Source organism: Camelus bactrianus, chromosome 9 (assembly GCF_048773025.1).
Source record: "Camelus bactrianus isolate YW-2024 breed Bactrian camel chromosome 9, ASM4877302v1, whole genome shotgun sequence".
In the NCBI taxonomy this organism is placed as follows: Eukaryota; Metazoa; Chordata; class Mammalia; order Artiodactyla; family Camelidae; genus Camelus; species Camelus bactrianus.
The window spans coordinates 42,559,826-42,578,885 of NC_133547.1; the positions used below are offsets into that span (position 1 = coordinate 42,559,826).

At 46.2% G+C, this 19,060-nt stretch overlaps 1 protein-coding gene and 1 long non-coding RNA gene across 5 annotated transcripts in view; one reads left to right on the forward strand and one right to left on the reverse strand.

Annotated features, from left to right (window-relative positions):
- LOC141578628 (NBPF family member NBPF4-like) overlaps positions 1-12,020 on the reverse strand; it is a 33,573-nt gene extending 21,553 nt beyond the window's left edge. For 2 of the 4 annotated variants that reach the window (XM_074370183.1, XM_074370182.1), the window contains exons 1-6: positions 10,665-12,013; positions 9,442-9,661; positions 3,395-3,969; positions 3,082-3,292; positions 970-1,099; positions 93-307 (exon numbers count right to left, since the gene is read on the reverse strand). In XM_074370183.1, the coding sequence (XP_074226284.1) occupies positions 93-307; positions 970-1,099; positions 3,082-3,259 (523 nt within the window). In that variant the 5' untranslated portion in view covers positions 3,260-3,292; positions 3,395-3,969; positions 9,442-9,661; positions 10,665-12,013. Of the gene's footprint in view, positions 1-92; positions 308-969; positions 1,100-3,081; positions 3,293-3,394; positions 3,970-9,441; positions 9,662-10,664 lie in introns of all 4 variants that reach the window. The other 2 variants (XM_074370180.1, XM_074370181.1) reach the window with 2 other exon arrangements.
- Positions 12,021-16,669: 4,649 nt separating this feature from the next.
- Positions 16,670-18,792, forward strand: LOC141578631 (uncharacterized). Its single transcript, XR_012509177.1, has 3 exons — positions 16,670-17,388; positions 17,606-17,835; positions 18,215-18,792. It is a non-coding gene; the product is annotated as an uncharacterized LOC141578631 (long non-coding RNA).
- Positions 18,793-19,060: the final 268 nt, after the last annotated feature.

Here is a 19,060-nt window from a genome sequence, read left to right on the forward strand (position 1 = left end):
AAAATCATTCCTAGTGGAGGTGAGGAGTCTCTTATGAGCCAGGAAACTTTGCATGAGAGGCTCAGGGCTATCAGAGCCTGGGGCCACTTTACCTGGGCTGAGCTTGCGGGCAAGGCGCTCTGCCAGCCTGCATCCCTCGGTCAGCTGCTCTCGGAAGCCCTGGCCCGGGTTGTTGTCAAGGTCATTGTGGGTGAGGACGTCCCTGAGTTGTTGAATGAGCAGGATAGAGTCTTCTCTCCCGTCCCATAATTTCTGCCGTAACTGGGTCAGCTCTCGTGCCTGAGAGCAAATTAGGGTATCGTATTCCCTAACATGAGAGAGAAGAAATGATGTTAAAATGCATAGTTCGACGATAGACGATTAGAGGTTTCGAAGGCAATTCTGTGAGAACATCCCCGAGGCGCGAGCCCTCAGAGCAGAATTCTGGCACATATGGGGGACCTTCCTGTGGCAAAGAGGAGAAAAATGGTATAACTGAGGCATCCTCCGTATCAGAGATGCTCCTCTAGGATTCCGTCACATCCCATTCATCTTCTTCTGGAAACTAAATCTCATGTTTTCCTAAGCCTGCTTCATCAAGATGTCCGTTGAGTGTCTCACTGAGCCATGCCCATTCCCATATAAAGATCCACATGGGGCATACTGGGCAGTGAATGTCACAAAGTCATACATGGGGTGGACAGGCCCAGCTGGTGAGAAGTGGAAAGAACAGGAGAATAAGAGAGTCAAGGGAGGATGACAAGGTGTAGTCATCCAGGAAGGGACTGTGATTCAGAGGTAAATGAGGTACTGGTTGCACAACATGGTGAAGGTTCCAAAGGCCACTGAGTTGTTCACTGGATTTGAATCTGCTGAGTTTCACGTAATGTGATGAACATTTCTGCACTCTCCTGGCCCAAAGTTGCTCGTGGCCCCACTTCAGAGAGGCCTACACCTTCCACCAGCCTCCCTGCACAGAGCCCTCCTTACCTGAACCTCTCCTCAGCTAGCACTGGCTTCTCTGCCAGCTTCTCTGCCAGCTGCTCTGCCAACTTCACCACCCGGAACTGCAGCTTCTCCCCCAGCACGGATTCAATGATGTCCTTGTACTCTTCACACTCTGAGGAAACAGAGATGCTGCCTCAGGGGAAAGCTGCACCCCCTGCTGTGGTCACTGCCTTCAAGGGAGGAGCTAGGGTCCATCCCAAGGGCAGAGGTAACTGCGGTAGCAGGCTGTAGGCAGGGATTTCCACATCTGATTCCTCAGCCTCCCCACTGCGGGGCATTCAGTTCCTCCCCATTTTAGAGCTGGGGAAAGAGAAGCTGCAAGGCACAGAAGGGAACTAGACAGACTAACTGCCATTAGGAAAGGTCAGAAGTCACAGTCCCTGAGACTGACCGTGAATCATGGGCCAGTCTAACAAGACTTGCAACCTCGGAGGTGAAACACTGAGCAGGGGCATGAGGCGGTGGCTTCTTGTGTGGTTGGGGTGGACCCTAGGACTAAGGGACTGATGGTTCCCTTGTGCAGGGATTTCAGTACTGAGGAAGTACCTCAGAGGTTAAAAAAAAATTCATCTGGATACACTTGTGTGAAATATGTTGCGTTAAACTGTGAGGACCTGAAAGACATGAGCCGAAATACTAGGATGATGTGTGTTAGTAGAAGCAGTAGTACTAGGACCTGCGTTTACAATGTACCAGGCAGTGTTGTAAGAGTTCTAGAACAATTTACTGACTATTTATTCCATCTCAAACATGCAGCAGCACTGGGTGGACAGAGAGGAAAACCGAGGCACAGAAAGACATGCAGCGTGGATGTGCGCCGAGGGAGCCTGGCCCAGAGTCTGTGTTCTTCACCTCTGCACTGTGTGACCTTGACACCAAGGTCCTGGGGGATACCCTTTTCCTTCTTCACCTTCACAACATGGTTCTTAAATTATGTTAGGTTGATAAGGAAAGATGTAAATAAAAGATAGTTTATCCTTTCCCCAAAGTGCACCTCTTCACTTTCTCAAATAGCAGGCTTCACATTTAGTTTCTCTGTTTCAGTCATTTTTCATTAAGTACACCCTAACCATCGGTTTACTGAAAATCAATTGTAAGCAAATGACACAAACCCAGAGTTGTCCAGATTCCTCCAATCATCTTGTTGTGTATTTCCCCCGAGTCCTCAGGATTCCATTTGTCACTACACACCCCTCCTACTGAACAGGCAACTGTGCTTCCAAATACCAGGATGACTGTGGGAGCGAAGGGCCTGCCCCACATACCGGCGTGGGTTTTCCTAGCAATGGTGTTCTCTCCCACTTACCCTCATTCTCATTTTCGCCACATGTCTCATGATCCAACTCTCAGGGTCACCTGGATTTCCTGCTGACACACATCACTGAAGTTTCACCAGCACAGGAAGAGACAGATTGGGTGATGCAGATTATCTAATTTCCCCAGAGAACATCCGGAGTCTCCCCACAGGGTGTCGCATGACTTCCTGGGACTCAGGAAGGAGACCCTGCACCCAGGAAACACAGCTTCCCGCTCACCAGGGAGCCCCTGTCTTGATGGCATCATTCATGGAGAGCATGGTTTCCATGAGGAGCTGACTCATCTTTAATTCTTTCAAAGCAGGTACTATCACCTGCTTCCCCCAGAGTGTGCTGTCACCACGTGACCCCAGTGTAACTGGCACAGTACTTTGCCACTGCGACCTCAGGGAAGCTTGTACTGAAGGAAGTCATTAGTCCCAGACGTTTAGCCAACAGTGATGCAGGACCAAATACAATTCAGAAAAGATTCCAATTGACAGGGTTTAGCTTGTTCTAGAGAGATATCAATAGGCATCAATAAGTGGAATGTTAGCTCTAGTCTCACACTACAGCTCACCACACGCCTGGACAATTTGCTCAATGCTTTATGCCTCAGTTTGCCCATCCTCAGTGACTTGAGTGTCAAATAGCTACTTCTGCCTTTCCTGCCTTGTTTGTGGTCAGCATGACACTTATACTGACAAAGGGGTGCAAGATAAAGTGTGGAGAGTTTCAGTTTCTGAGAGGAAAGAAAGTGATCATTCACCAGGTGGTGACCACGACCCTTAGGACTTACTGTATTTCTGCAGCTGGTTGGCCAGGCAGTAGGTAGTAGCTTGGCATACAAGGAATTTCTGGGTGAGATCTCGGAAGTCCTGCTTCTGTTTGGTCAGCTCTAAGTGCAGCTCCTGGTTGATCTCCAGCACTGTAAGTTCTGCCCTCGGACCACACGAAGCGCCAAGAGATCCTGCCATGGTGACGTGCGGCAGAAGAGGTAGAGCCGGGGACTGGGGAGAAGAAACCCAGCATATGATGGATTAAAAACAAGTGAAATCACATAAGTTTAATCAGGATTGAGGCATGAGGAAAAGCAGGAGTATTCAACTTACTGTTGGGAACAACTTGATCACCAGCTCACAACACTTGAGGATCTGGAACCACAAAAACAACGTTCGAGAGCACAGAGCTCAGGGCCACAGGCACTGCCTGCTGCGCAGACTCTAACAGGAGTGATGGAGCGGGGCCCGGAGTGCCAGGTAACCGTCTGCAGTTGCAATAACAGAACTGGACGGTGGGGGTGGCCATGGAATCCTGGGGGCCCCTGTGTTCTAGTTGCCTAGGCCACACTGCTTGGGGTCTCGTGAAGGTTGCCACAATGGGGACACCCCCTCTCCAGCCACTCTTAATGGCTTTCTATACTTGTGCTGATAGCACCAACCTATCTCTTCCCAAAAGTTATCCAAGCATTGCTGTCATTTTCCTTCTCCTGTGTCTATAAAAATACCAAGAGACAAATTGTTTTCTCAAAAGTCTTATTTTCTTAAGGGCTGTCATGAAGTCACACCACCTTCTCTTTAAGTGGTAACAGGCCTTATGGCTTTTTCGCAAGTGAAAGATGTCAGACTTGTAGAATGTCATGGCGTCGTCCTCTTGGTCTTTGCCAGTTTTGTGTAACTCATAAAAACTGTAGGACAAAGAGCAGAATATAATGTTAAGTGAATGAATAATTAATTTATGAAAGTCTTCTCAGTCCTGACTCAATATTCTGTTCACTGCATCCCTGTGTTATTTCAGATCCTTATCTCAATGGGGCAGCTTGCTGGCTCCATAAACTTCTCTCACGCTTGACGTGCCAGTGTTATAAACTCCTCCTCCAGGTGTGGATTACTCTATTTTTGTTTTTCTTAATGTCTCTAAACAGTGTATTTTATAATTGTCACGTATGAATTGTATTCTAGTCCCACGTAATCGTTTTCCAAGCTGTCAAATTGATGAAAACAAATTCTGCACATGTCGTTGAATAGAGACCACGTCTTTGGGAAAGACTTGTCAGCATGATGCTGTTGTTCTATATTCATCCAGTTCACCCACATACTGAACAGACAGGGATGCAGAGCAGTGTTCATGGAACTCTGCTTGATAGCTCTCTTTGAGTTTTCCTCACGCCATTGCCCTGGGCTCCACTCCACAAATAAAACATGGTAAGTTCAAGGTCATGGATCAGGGAGGGTTGATGATCCTTAGTGTTCGTGTGTCCTTGTGCTCAGGGACATAGAAGATTAGCTTGAGAGGAGAGGGGCAGGCAGGCGGGGGAAAGTGAGGTTCTAAAGGAAGTCCTCACTTGCTCAGCATCTGTCCCTTTCTGGGTCTGGTGACACTGAGACTTAGGAGACACTCTGCAGCATCACTCTCTTCACTTTAGCTGCTGGACTAACCTGAATTGAGAGTGCAATGGGTGTTCCCAAGTACCCCTGAGCATTTGTGTCAAGGTTAAAGATGGAGGACTACCTCAGCCACTTAGGAAAGCTTGTCTTCTCCCCGCCCCATGCCATCCTCCCACCACACTGCTTAATGCCGTTGGTGTGTGAGATCCAGCAGAAGCTTTACAGAAATCTATTTTGTGGTGTCTGTGGGGCCGGAAATTCTCTGTGGGAAAAAAAATGTGTCAAATTCCTTCACTTTACCCTGATGAACCCAAAGGCTCACAAAAGGTACCCGGCTTCCTTGAAGCCACAAGTAGCTCCACTCCTGGTACGATGTGCTCTTCTCTCAGGCCCTGACTTTTCTCCAAATAGTCACTGTTGGCTAGAGTCAAACTAGGCTGGTCACTCTATAAAGCGATTAGCAGCACATGGACTAAATATTCAACAGCCATTTTAATCAAATATATTGCCAAAGTATCTTCCAAAATCGCATACTGTCCTTTTATACATACCCATTTGCAACTGCAAAAGCCCAAAGTCATATTTTCCTGATAAGCTGTGGTCATTGTCATCACCTTCATTCACTTTAACCTGTAAACTGAAGGTCTCTGTATTATTACAAGACGTTAGAGGCACAGATGGGCCTACAGCTTGTTTAAGTGCATGAAGAGACTCCTGTGTCTCTGTGGACCAATGGAGTTGAGCAGCACTCTTTCTCCTACATAAGTCATCTCAGATTGTTGTAAGAGAATCCTGATTTTTCTATCCATGGTAACATTTCTCTAAAGAACATATGCTTTCTGGATTGAGTCTTAGTGAGAAAATGCTTCCCATTGCAGTAAGAACTATAAAATAAATCATCAGTCTGAATCCGGGCTTTCCTTCCTGAGCAAACTCTCCTGGGACTTTGAAGGTTTTCAATGAGCTGGTACTTACTTAACAAATGATACAGATAATGATTTTTTCATAGCACTTCAAATATTGCACTAGGACGCTATGCATGTCAGTGAAGTAATGAATTCGTTTTCAATCACCTCTGTGTAGGAAGAATTTGGACAACTATTTTTGACTGGACAGAATGTACTTGTGAGTTTCCTCACACAGTACTATCAGCCCTCAGTGTGAACTGGGTTGTGATGGAGGTGGGTCTCGAGAGTTGAAAAGTAATCTGCTCTCTCCTTCCATCACTGAGTCATGAATGCTCAGTGGAACACGTGGAGGTTGTGGCCATTGTCACCCTTGTGAAACCACCAGCCCAGCCAATCCCAGCTATGTCCCAGTGACCCATCTCATGGGAACATCCCCCTTTTCAGGCTACAAAACCATGGGAAGGATGCGAGTTACAAGGTGACTCTCTCCTTCCCTGAGTGATCTTTGAGCTCATTCACCTGTTACTGCAATGGTTGCTGGTTCAAGTGCAACAGGGTTGGTTGTTTGTTTGTTTGGACAGATCCCAGGTCTATTAAAGCTCAGTTTGTACTGCATATTCTTCCTTAGTAACCTTCTCTCTGACCCTTATCCTCAATCTCTCTATTCAATAAGACATGGGAAAATCCTGTCTGAACTCCTGAGGTTCACATTAGTTATGAAAAGACTTCTTAGAAAGAAAATTTTTCTCTCTCTTTTCTTTTAAGAATAAAAACAAGTTCTGGATTTTGTAGTCTTGCTATCTCACGGATAATACCACGTTTCTTTCGGAAGCGGAGTTTTTGCAGCTGCTCGTTCTTGGAAAGCTGGTGTCGATTCACTTAAGCCAAACACCAGGAACACCCTTCTGATTAAACAACTTGGGTTTTAGTACTTTGCAGCTGGAAAGACACATTACGGTCTGAGTAAAAGGGTGTCAGAAAGAGTCTCCTATCAGATTTGGGCTTTGCTTGGATGATATGAAGGAGGATGGGAGGAAGCAGGGTTTGTTCCATACTCAATACTGTGAGTCAGCATGGGCAGGTCTGTGACTGAAGTAAAAAAGTAAAAAATATTCCCTTAAAAAAAAGAGGAAGTTTGGGGTTTTGTAGATTGCACAGTGACATTGGTTTGTCTGTGCCTGGACAAAATTAGGAGGTAGCCTTATTTTGCTTGATTATTAAGGTCTCAGAGTAATCTTGTCTGAGTTTAATATTCTTTACCTGAGATTGTTTATTTCTAACATGAGAACAAATCAGTTTGGCTGGTAGCGTCAGCTCAATTCAGGCATCAATTCATGTACCTAATTATTTATGAGCATTTATGGGGTCCCTGTGGGTAAAGCATGGTGTTAATTCTACTGGGAGATTCAGACTGAGGGGACACATTCCTTTCTGAACGGAGCTTAAACGTGACTCTTCCCAGGACAGTGGGTTATCAGTAGGTGAGAACATCAAACTCCGAATGGCTCCACGTGGTGAGAGGGAGATGATGAGAAGGAACAATGACTCTCAGCTCATTGTCCTCGGCACAGTAAAATCCATGGGGCTTCTTTTCGGTTTCCTCTCTCTACTTTGCTGGAAACTCTCTCCAGGTGGGAAACCGGAGCGATTGTGGGGCCCACTTGTTTGTCTTTCGTTTCTCAGGGATCACTCACTAACCTTTATTGCCTGAAGCTCAGTCTCTTGAAAATATTTGTTTCCTGTATCCCATCCAGTTTGTTGTTATCATTTTCTTTGTTTGTTTCTCTCAGGAGAGTAAATCCAGCTTCCGTTACTCTGTATTCACGTGGCACCCTTTTAACAAATCCAAGCTGGAAAATGTCTCTCAAGATTCTGAAGTGACTTTTACACAATAAAGAGCACAGCCATGACCAGGGTGAAACTGTGAACCTAGGAAACCTCTTAAAGCTTGCATTTTAAAAGCACCCTACCAGATCCAAGGACAGAAGTGTCTGCGTCGGTATTAGAGGATGCAGAAGTCCCATAGGCCCCTGCCCAAGGACTGAGGGGATGTTCCTTTGAGGTCTGTGCTAAAAACCAGTTCTCCGTGAGTGGACATGCCCCTTGAGAAGCATGTCAGCCTTGGTTACTTTAATTCCCCAAAAGGTCCCTCAGCGAAGGATGAACATGACTACAAATTGGCCAAAGGGAACGTGTTGACTTTCACGAGGTGTCTCTAAGGAAACACTGGTCCAAGGCTGACTTACGTTCCCGAGGGAGCCAGGAAGAGACACCAGATGTTTAAAGTCCCTGGGCTGCAACCAGTCACTCAAGGAGGGGCAAAGGTTCCCAGACTCTCTCTCGGGAACCTCACTGTGTTGTTCCAATAGAGACCCCGGAAAGCACTCCACCCACAAGATCTTCTCCTCTCGTGGGTACAAAACGTTCCTGTGCCTGACTTGCTACGCACCGGACACGGTGCTAGATACTACTGCTTGTGAGTTGGGGGTATTGCCTGTCCGTTATAAAAGACAAAAATAAAACTGAGGAAAGCCAGTTAAGCTATCAGAAACATCTGTCTTCCCTGGGCTGGGAGAGGCCGTCACCTGGCCACACGGGGCTCCCTGAGTTCAAGATCTCTGCTGGTGTTTCTGCAGTAAAGGGGTAAGCTGGCCAACTCTCTTTCCAACAGAAAATGGGAAGTGGAACTAGTCTCAAATAAAGTGTTCCTGTTTCATGGATTAGGGCCTTAATCCTCATTCACCTGGAGGGTTGTCGATGCACACAGTCTGGCACTTGAAAGAAATGCAGCATGTTTTTCCCCAGAGCAACTTAGAAGGGGAGCAGGAAGTTTTGCCCTCTGGGAAAAATGTGTCCCAGAAATGCCTTCCAAGAGTTTACCCCTACTACTAAATATATTAAAATGGTCTCTTATTAACCATAAATGGCAGTAAAGAGTTCAAACACAGTTCCCCAATAGTAGAATTTGTGTGCTCGAGATCCCAGATTCAGGGAAATGATAGGTTTCAGCACATTCGGGGTGCAATGGATAAGCCTCACTTTGGGAAAACTACCTTCCTTCGTGATCATGGTGTCTACCCGCCCTCGCACCACGCTAATGCAAGATACTAAAATTGAAGAAGTTGTGTGAGGGAGAACAGAGCATAACGGAGGACTGTGTAATATCTGCTCAATTGATGTGTAAACCTAAACCTGTGCAGAACGTGATGTCATGGGAGAAACCTAAATGTCCATTGACAGATGCCTGGATAAAGAAATCGTGGTGTACGTATATAATGGCATACAATTCAGCCATAAGAAAGAATAAAATAATGTCGTTTGGAGCAACGTGGATGGAGCAGGAGACTGTCATTCGAAGTGGAGTAAGCCAGAGAGAGAAAGAAAAGTAGCATATGCTATCACTTACATGTGGAATCTAAAAAAAAAGAAAGACACAAAAGAACTTATTTATAAATCAGAAATAGTCTCACAGACATAGAAAACCAGCTATTGGTCAGCAGAGGGGGAAAGGGGATGGGAAAGGATTAATTGGGATTTGGGGATGTGCAGATGCTCATTACTATATATAAAATAGATAAGCAACAAGTTTAGTCTGCATAGCACAGGGAACTATATTCGATATCTTGTGGTAACCTATAAGGAAAAAGAATATATGTATGTATAGGTATAACTGAAAAATTATGCTGTATACCAGAAATTGACACAGCATTGTAAACTGACTAGACATCAACTTAAAAGTCAAAACACTTAAAGAGCAAGGTTGTTAATTTTTTTTTAGAAAGGTAAGGATGCAACCCCCTCAAATCAAAGTGTTGGTGGCACCCTGTAACGGCGAGTTATTACTGACTGTGGAGGTGCACCAACCTGGAGTCTGAGCAGCTGGGGATTTCCACGCCCTTCCTTCAGCCTCCATCAGCATGGCAGGTCCTGTAGAATCCACATATCCCACCATGAAGGTCAAGGTGGCCTCGGTGCTCCAGAAGGTCCAGAGGGACCCGTGGCATCTGGTGAGACCCCAGAATCCATCGCGCCAGGCCCAACTCCGTCAAGATCCAGGACAACGGAGCTGCCACAGTCGCCCCACCTGCGCCCACAGAGAAGAGCAAGTGAGGACAAGAACTAAGAGCCACAGGGGGAGGTCGCTGCCTGAAGCATAAAAGCAGCTCAGGAGGGAGGCTTGGTGAATTGGGAGACTCAGAAGCAGGAGAATGAGTGGAAGTAAGACCAGAACGTTCCCTGCTGGGCTTCAAGCACAGGTCTTCCAATTAGGAGTCCTAGGCTCATAGGCTCCTGTTGTGCTCAGAGCCTGCGGAGGGAACCTGCTCCAGCGTCCCTGCCTCCTCGGCTGGAAGTTCATTCAGGGGCACACTGGGGCCCTGACACGAGCGAGCGGCACTGGACGCCCCATGGCGGGGCCCGGGGCCCACGGCCCTGGCCGCCTGCTCCCCGCCGCCCCGGAGCCCCCGCAGGTGCCGACCCCGCCTCTCGGGCTGAAGTCCCCCATGTGCCACCTCCCCTGCGCTCCGCCGGCGCGCTGCACCCTCCGCAGAAAGGGAGGCTGTGAAAGGCTTTCCAAACGGGCCGCTCTTGGAAGCTTTCCAACCGGCAGCTGAGTCCCTTAAACGTCCCGAGGGTGGAAACGTCCAGAGGCCCGTCGGGCACCGCACGGAACTCCCCACCCGGGACCGAGCGAGGCCTTGAGTCTTGGGGATGCGGGAGGCCGTGAAGGGGGGACCCAGAAACCTGAAGAGGAGAAAGAAGCCAGGGAGGAAAGAGCCCAGAAGAAACGCGGTCACCTGCTTTTCCCCGACGTCCCCCCGCGGGGCGGGCGCGGCCAGGGTGCTGGTGGGGCGCCGCGTAGGGGCCTCTGGGGTTCGAACACGACTCCCAACAGAGAGAGGAATCTGTCCCCAGGGGAAGCCGGAAGGGCTTGCACCCTTTGCACGTCGGGTGCCAGGGCAGGGCAATCCCAGGAAGCCCCGAGGGCTGTTCTGATGGTCGTCTGAGCTCCCAGGGCGGCGGGAGGAGGATACAAGAGGAAAGGAACACTTTTTGTTTATTGTGTTTCTCCTGGCGAGAATTTTTACCTCAGGGCAGAAAACTCTAGCAATCCCGGCAGAGCAGCTGGATTTGGGGCAGGTCTAAACGCCGTGCCTGTGGCTCATCCCCGAGAGGACTTCGTGTCCCTCACGACGTACAAACCCGCAGAGACGCGCCGAGGGAAGGCGAGCGAGGCGCCCCCTGGCGTCGCGGAGGAAGCGGGCTCGGGGCGGCGTGAGCGAGCGCCCGGCAGGAGGCGGGTCCTGGGCCCGCGGGGCTGCGCGCCGCCTGGCTCCGCGGGGGGCGTCGGGCCGTCCTGCGGTTCCAGGGCGTCTTGGTGAGCACTCTGGACTCTGAATCCAGACATCCGAGGTCGAGTCTTGGTGGGACCTTCCCTTTAGGCCGCGCTCAACCGACTCTTATCCCGCAGCCCCAACTCCGCGGCTGCCTGAAAGCGAACTCGCGCCTCAGATACGCGCTGAGTGGACGTGCTCTCCGGCTCCCGTCTCCGGCTTTCTGCTGCTCTCGGACCTACGGTCTGGGTCCCAGGAAGGAAGCTGCGCGGCCTACGAGCTCCCCGAGCCACAGTCCCTCTGGCTCCCGCCGCCGCCTCAAAGCCGCATCCCCCGCGTTTTGCCGGCTCCTCCTCAGGAGTCGGAGTCCCGGAATCGGGCTTCTCTGGGCTGCGGGGTTCAGGCAGCGAGCAGGTGGGGGCACCCAGCCCGGGGCGTCCCCGCTGGACCAGGGCGACTGTGCCCGTCGCCGGACATCGGCGGCCCCGGCCCGGCCGCCGAGGGCGCAGAGGCAGCGCCAGTGCCACCCCCTAGTCGGGTCACCCTGGGTCTCCGGGCGGGGGTGGGGGGAGAGTAAAGGGCAGACGCAGCGCCCCCCTGAACCGTCCACCGCAAGGGGCTTCACATCGCACGTCTTGCAACCGCGCGATCGTCTGTCCCTGTGAGTAAATAGTCCGTGTGAGGGGTTTGTGATGTCGCTGACCAGCCAGGAGGAAGGCTGTGTCTCAGTTTTCGGCTTGATGGTTGCAGGCCTGAATTGGAAGTCCTGGGTTTTATTCAGATGCCCTATTTTATTCCGAATTTTAATTGATTCTATCCCAGCTTCTTCCGATTTTATTCAGAATTTCTTAGTCCTACGTCCTCATTGGATACAAAGCTGCTGTTAGGCTAAAATTTGAAAATCCGCTCCTGAAACCTTGTCGTTTCATCCAAAGCCCAGCCAGAAAGGGAACAGACCATGGGGTCCAGCGTTTCTCTGATCCTTCTCTCCCCAGGCATTTGAGACACTCGCAGGTCTTACACTCAAGCCTAGACCACACTAGAACATACCTTGTTTGGTTAGAGTTAAGTTGGAAACCACACTTCTTTTTTTTTTTTTTTTTACCATTATTAAATTAAATTTTTTAAATGTCACCTCTAGGTATTGAAAACACAATGTAAGTAAAAAGGGAACCAGTGTATCCTTTTGTTGAAGCACCCTATGGATAAGAACTATCCCAAGAAACAAAAACAATAATTTATGTGTACTCCACGACAGTAACAAAACCAAAAACGGCTTTGCTCAATTGTGTGGTTAGTGGTATTTTTGCTGTTATCTTTGTTCTTTTGTCCATATAATAGGGGAAAAACCAAGGAGACTTTCTGAGACACTGTTTCTACTACTCCAAGAGTCCTTGAAAACAAAAATGCTTATTTGCAGAGAAAGCTTGAGATAAAAGAGAGACAGTCAATATAAAGCCTGTAGTTCTGAATTTGAATTGTGGTTTTTGTGGGTGTATGTGAGTACATAAATACACAAAACTCTGAATATGTGTTTCCTAGATTTGTCCACTGGAAAGGCCTAGAAATAAACCAGTTCCAATAAGTATGCCTAGGATATTCAAGTTGTACTGTGAATACTGTTTTGCACAGGAACAAACCAGAGATTCTTAAAGAAATTACTGAATCCAGGTCGGGGTAGTGAATACTCAAGCTGAAAAAGAAACACCTTGTCCTAGTGATACCAGGAAAGGTCTCAAAGACTGCTGTGATCTTATCAAAGGGACGAAGGAGTCAGCTTAAAGTCACTCTCGCTGAAAGAGATGATGGAGTATCAGTAAGAACTATGGTGTTTTGTTTTGTTTTGTTTACTTTGCTACAGTTTCGTTCTTTTTTTTAAAATTGAAGTATACTCAGCTACAATGTATCAGTTTCTGGTGTACAGCACAGGGTCCCAGCCATATATGTATATCCATCCATGTATTTGTTTTCATATTCTTTTTCATCAAAGGTTATTATAAGATACTGAACATATTTCCCGGTGCTATATAGAAGAAATTTGTTCTTTTAATCTATTTTTATATGTAGTGGCTAACATTTGCAAATCTCAAACTCCCACATTGATCCTTTCCTACCTCCTTTCCCCCAGTAACCATAAGCCTGTTGACTATGTCTGTGGCTCTATTTCTGTTTTGTAGATGAGCTCATTAGTGTCCTCCTGTTTTTCTTTTTTTCAGGTTCCACATATGAGTGACATCATATGGCATTTTTCTTTCTCTTTCTGGTTTACTTCACTTAGAATGATAATCTCCAGGTCCGTCCATGTTCTGCAAATGGCACTATTTTATTCTTTTCTATGGCTGAGTAGTAGTCCATTGTATAAATGTACCAGGACTTCTTTATCCAGTCATTTGTCGATGGACATGTAGGTTGCTTCCGTGTCTTTGCTGTTGTATATAGTGCTGCTTTGAACGTTGGGGTCCATATAGCTTTTCAAATTAGAGTTCCCTCTGTTTATATGCCAGGAGTGGGACTGCTGGATCATATGGTAAGTCTGTTTTTAGTTTTTTGAGGAATCCCTGTACTGTTTTCCATAATGGCTGCACCAAACTACATGCCCACCAATAGTGTAGGCGGGTTCCCTTTTCTCCACACCCTCTCCAGCAATTTATCACCTGTGGAACTTTTAATGATGACCATTCTGACTGCTATGAGGTGATACCTCATGGTAGTCTTGACTTGCGTTTCTGTGATAATTAGTGATACTGAGCATTTTTTCATGTGCCTGTTGGCCACTTGCATGTCTTCATTGGAGAACGTCTTGTTTTGGTCTTCTGCCCGTGCTTGGATTGGGTTGTTTGTGTCTTTGCTTGTTAAGTTGTATGAGCTATTTAAATATTATGGAAATTAAACCTTTGTCAATCACATCATTTGCAAGTATTTTCTCCCATTCCATAGGTTGTCGTTTTACTTTGCTGATGGCTTCCTTTGCTGTGCAAAAGCTTGTAAGTTTAATTAGGTCCCATTTGTTAATTTTTGCTTTTATTTGTGTTGCCTGGGTAGACTGCCATAGGAGAACATTGGTAAGATTTATGTCAGAGAATGTTTTTGCCTATGTTTTCTTCCAGGAGGTTCATAGTGTCTTGTCTTCTATTTATGTCTTTAAGCCTTTTGGAGTTTATTTTTGTGTATGGTGTGAGGGAGTGCTCTAACTTCATTGATTTACATGAGCTGTGCACTTTTCCCAACACCGCTTGCTGAAGAGACTGTCTTTTCTCCGTTGTATATTTTACGTCCTTCGTTGAAGATGAAGTGGCTGTAGGTCTGTGGGTTTATTTCTGGTCTCTCTATTCTGTTCCTTTGATCCGTATGTCTGTTTTTATGCCACTACCATGCTGTTTTGATTGCTGTAGCTCTGTAGTAGTATCTGAAGTTTGGGAGGGTTATTCCTTCCACTTCATTCTTCTTCCTTAGTATTGCAATTCTGGGTCTTTTGTGATTCCATATACATTTTAGGATTATTTGTTTTACCTCTTCTTTACCAATTTGAATTTTTAAGATGCTTTTTCTTGCCTGATTTCTGTGGCTAGGACTCCCGTAACTGTGTTGAATAGAAGTGGTGAGAGTGGGTATCCTTGTCTTGTTCCAGATTTTAGTGGAAAGGCTTTCTGAGTTTCATCATTAGGTTTTACGCTGGCTGTGGCTTTGCCATAAATAGCTTTTATTATGTTGAAATATGTTCCCTCTGTAGCTACTTTGCTGAGAGGGTATTTTTTTTCTCATAAATGGGTGTTGAATTTTATCAAATGCTTTTTTCTGCATCTATTGAGATTATCATGTGATTTTTGTCCTTTCTTTTGTTGATGCCGTGTATCACATTGATTGATATGCATATGTTGAACCATTCTTATGTCCTTGGGATGAATCCTACTTGATCATGGTGTATGGTGTTTTTATGTGTTGTTGGATTCTGTTTGCTAATATTTTGTTGAAGATTTATACATCTATGTTCATCAGTGATATTGGCCTCTGATTTTAGTTTTTGGTAGTGTCTTTATCTGATTTTGGTATCAGCGTGATGGTGCCTTCATAGAATGGGTTTGGGAGTGTTCCCTCCTGTTCAGTCTTTTAGTAGAGTTTGAGATGATCGGTATGAGTAATTCTTTGTATGTTAGGTTACATTCCCCAGTGAAGCCATCTGCTTCTGGACTTTTGTTTTTGTTTGTAGGGAGGTTGCTTTTTATTGCTAATTCTGTCTCCTTTCCAGTGAACAGTCTGTTCAAGTGGTCTGTTTCTTCTTGATTCACTCTTGGTGAACCGTATGTTTCCAGAAAACGTGTCCATTTCCTCGTGGCTATCCAGTTTGCATCCATATAGTTGTTGATAGTATTCTCTCTCTCTCTTTTTTTTAATTTTTTTTTTTGTTTGTTTGTATCTCTGTAGTATTGGTTGTAATTTCTCCACTTTCCTTTCTCTTATTTTGTTTACTTGTGTTCTCTTTTCTTCTTGGTGAACCTGGCCAGAAGTTTCTCAATTTTGTTTACCCTTTCAAAACGTCAGCTCTTGGTTTGCTTGATTCTTTTCCTGTTTTTTCTCTCTCTTTTATTTGTTTCCTCCCTGGTCTTTATTGTTTCCTTCTCTCTGCTGACTTTAGGTTGTGATCTTCTTTCCCTAATACTTTGAGGTGATAGGTTAGCTTCTTTACTTGAGATTGTTCTTGTTTTTGGAGGATGGCCTGTATCTCAATGAACTTCCCTCTTAAGACTGCTTAGTTCTGTCGTGCCCCTCAGAGGAGAATGGGCCTGGGCAGAGCTGAGCACCCTGTGTGGAAAAGCAGATATTTGTCCAGAGGGGGTAGTTGAACAAGGGACTTGATTTGATCCCGGTGAGTCCTTTCAGTTGTCAACAGGTATTTGGAATGTCCTTTCTAGGACGTTTGCTTAATGGGTGGGCCTCTTCCTTGCATGAAAATCTCCTTGGAATTTTCATCTGAAACACACTTCCTTGGGCCTTATCCCAGGGGTTTTCAACCAGCCCCACAGTGACTGTGACGTGTGTGTTCTTTAGCTGTGCAGCCAGCCCCCAGGGATTGGAGACTGTCTGCTGCGTGATATCACGTTCACTTATCCAACAGTCTAGCGGTTATCGCTGCCTTCTCTGTTTTACATTATATATTCTTTTGTATTATAAACAAGATCAATATGATTGAAAAGGGTAATGAAATCAGTGTGAAGAGCAAACACGGTACACGGTGGGGTTGGTATCTGCATCTTGGGCTGCTTTTCCTAGGGCTGTGCTTTCATTGCTTTGGCACAGACCTGGGATAGGATCTGATTGGAAATGTGACAGAGACTGGAAGACACTGGTCAAATGTAGTGACTCCTGCTAACTGCTATTTTTCTTGCTTGACGAGTATTTACTGACTGTTCTATCTGGCAGGCTCTTGAGGAGACACTGGGGAGAAGGGGCGAACAAGGCAGACAGAGTACCTGCTCTCAGGAAGGTGATCGTGTGGCACAGGAGCCAGATGTTTTACAGAGAATCGCATGGATATGTATTTCAGTAGTGTCTGTGACATATTTAATACTTATGTGTTCCTTGGTCCCATTGTGTCAGCCAGATTTGAGAACTGACTGAGTATAAATACTGGACTATTGAACAGTGGTAAAAGTTTTCCTCAGGAGAGGTCCTTCAGGTATTTTTGTTTTGACACTGGAAATCCATTTGTTTGATCCAATGTGCCCTGAAATGCAGCTGTGGGTTCCCAGACTGGGCAGAAACGCTTGTGGCCAAGGGTTTTGTGTTGGCTCTGCTGCCACCACATGGTGTGGAAACTTAGGAAAGTCTCCTTATCTCTCCAGGCCTCAGTTTCCTTATCAGTAAGAGAAGGTTATTCAAATTCTCCAAATTCCCTTCCTGCTGAGGCTTTGTTTTTTTTTTTTTTTTCTTTTTGTTTTTGTTTTTGTCTGAATGCATGATGGACTGAGACACATGTTAAATGCCCCCTGGGAACTGCAGCCAAGACCTGCCCTTGGTCCCTTGTCTGTGTATCTCCTGTGTGTCCGCGTGTCTCCTAGGAGCCTGAGCCGAGCCCACATGCTGAAGACATAGAACTGAGGGGAGGAGCTGGAAGAAAGAAAATCACTAGGCTTGGAGGATGTGAATAACACAAAGAAGGAAAAGGTAAAGGTGGAGGAAGGTGGTTGCCAGAGGACCTGAGAATATGGACAAGTTGAGTTCAGGCAAGTGAAGGGAAACTGAAGAATGCACACAGCACCATCTAGTTCTTCAAGTAGCAGCCTGAGCTAATCACGGAAGACCAGGAGGGTAACTTACTCCACAGTGAACTTGGGCACCTGCCAAGGAGATCCACAGGCTGAATCAGGGCTGGTTTATACTGCTGGGAAGCACCAGTTCCAAGAGGAAGGAATGTACATGATGCTCTGCTCCAGACCCCAGCCTTGACCTTGAAGCTGGCCTCACAGTGGATGCCATCCAAGTAAGTGTGAGCTTAGAGGCATAAATGCTGTTTGGAAAAACATTAGAGGTGTCCATCTTTACCTTAAACAGTTCTGCCCTATGGCCAGAAGGGGCCAGGGTAGGGAGACCTTCATCTGAAGCAGAGATAGTCATGGTATTCTGCATTTACAGCTTGGAAGGCTTTATAGAAAACAACCTCGCAAATATACATTGAGTGCTTACTTTCCCTTATGCAGTGCCAAGAATGTGGATTTCAAATATCAGGAAGATTTTCGAGATGAAATCAAAGCACTGAGAGGAAAATCCAAGTGGATAATTTCAACAAAACGTGGTTGTTCTCTCCGTTGGGGTGTTGCGGCAGCCCAGAGGATCGGGGGGTACACCAAGGACATCTCCTCCTAATGACAGAGTGAAGCATTGGGAGGAATCCCTGAGGATAGGCAAGACTTCATCAGAGTCACCACAGGTGAGTGTCATAGGGCAAGAGAAGTACAGGACATGTTCCTCTCTAAGAAAGGGGATTTGCTACATCCTGGGAGAAGGCAGAGCATCCCTGAAAGGACAGTTGCACAGGAATGTAGTTGAGATGATGGGAGACTTGCAACCATTTTTATTCAATCAGTGAACGAATGTAGCTGAGAACATCCTCAGTGGTTGACTTGGTGCCAGGAGTCACGAACACAGAGGTGAGTAAAATATTACCCCAAATCTCACAGAGCTCTCCGTCTAGTAACAATGAAATCACGAGAGTGTAGTGGTAGTTGGTTCAATGGAGGAAGTGGCCAGCGCTGGCTAGGCATGACCTCAGGGGTGGTGCTGGCCCCTCTTATGTTTTTTGCCAACAGCTATATGACCTGTCCTGGCTCAACAACCCTGCTTATCAGCCAGATTTCAGATTTCAGCAACTCACGATACAAATAACACATGGGCTCCATCTTGGCTCAACGTAGTCAACACCGCCAAGGTCTCCAGAGAACACTGCTAGCACCGGTAGCTACTGCTGTGCCCTGGCCAGCTGGAGAAGTCAGGAGGTAAGTTTAATGTGGCTTATAGATTCGTCCTTGCTGTAACGATTAGCGGTTAGCGGTTTTCTCTCTGAGAAGTTAATTATTTCCCAGACTTCAAGATTCTCTCTCCATATCAAAAATAACTTAAATAGCAGTCATATTCCTAGGTTCAAAAAACTTGGTATTTTATCCTCAGTCTTAGATCAGTTTGACACAACACTGTAAAATGACTATAATTCAATTTAAAAAATGTTAAAAAAAAAAACTAAAAAAATTTAGATCAAATAACTAAAGTAAAAAAAGGAGATTCCAAGTTTACAGTGAGACTGTCGGGTGGTCTCGGACTAAACTCCCGACTTTTGATATTACAGTGGTTGATAAACCCAATGACTATTGTTTCCTTAAAAACAGAACAACACTCCGTAATCCCATCCTCTGCTTATCTTGTCATGTTCCATAAAATGTAAGATTTCTCCTCATGTGAAAAACCTGGATTCTAAAAGGGTTGAGCTCCATGAAAGCACTGAGTGAGCCCTTGTCGGTAAATCACTGCGCTAATTGCACTGAGAGATACAGAAGGAGGGTGTATAAATGTTCACTGAAATGAGTTTTAAAACGACAGTTCTCAGCCCTGGTTCGGCGTCGGTAGGTGAGAACAACAGCAGACATGAATAGGCTCGTCCT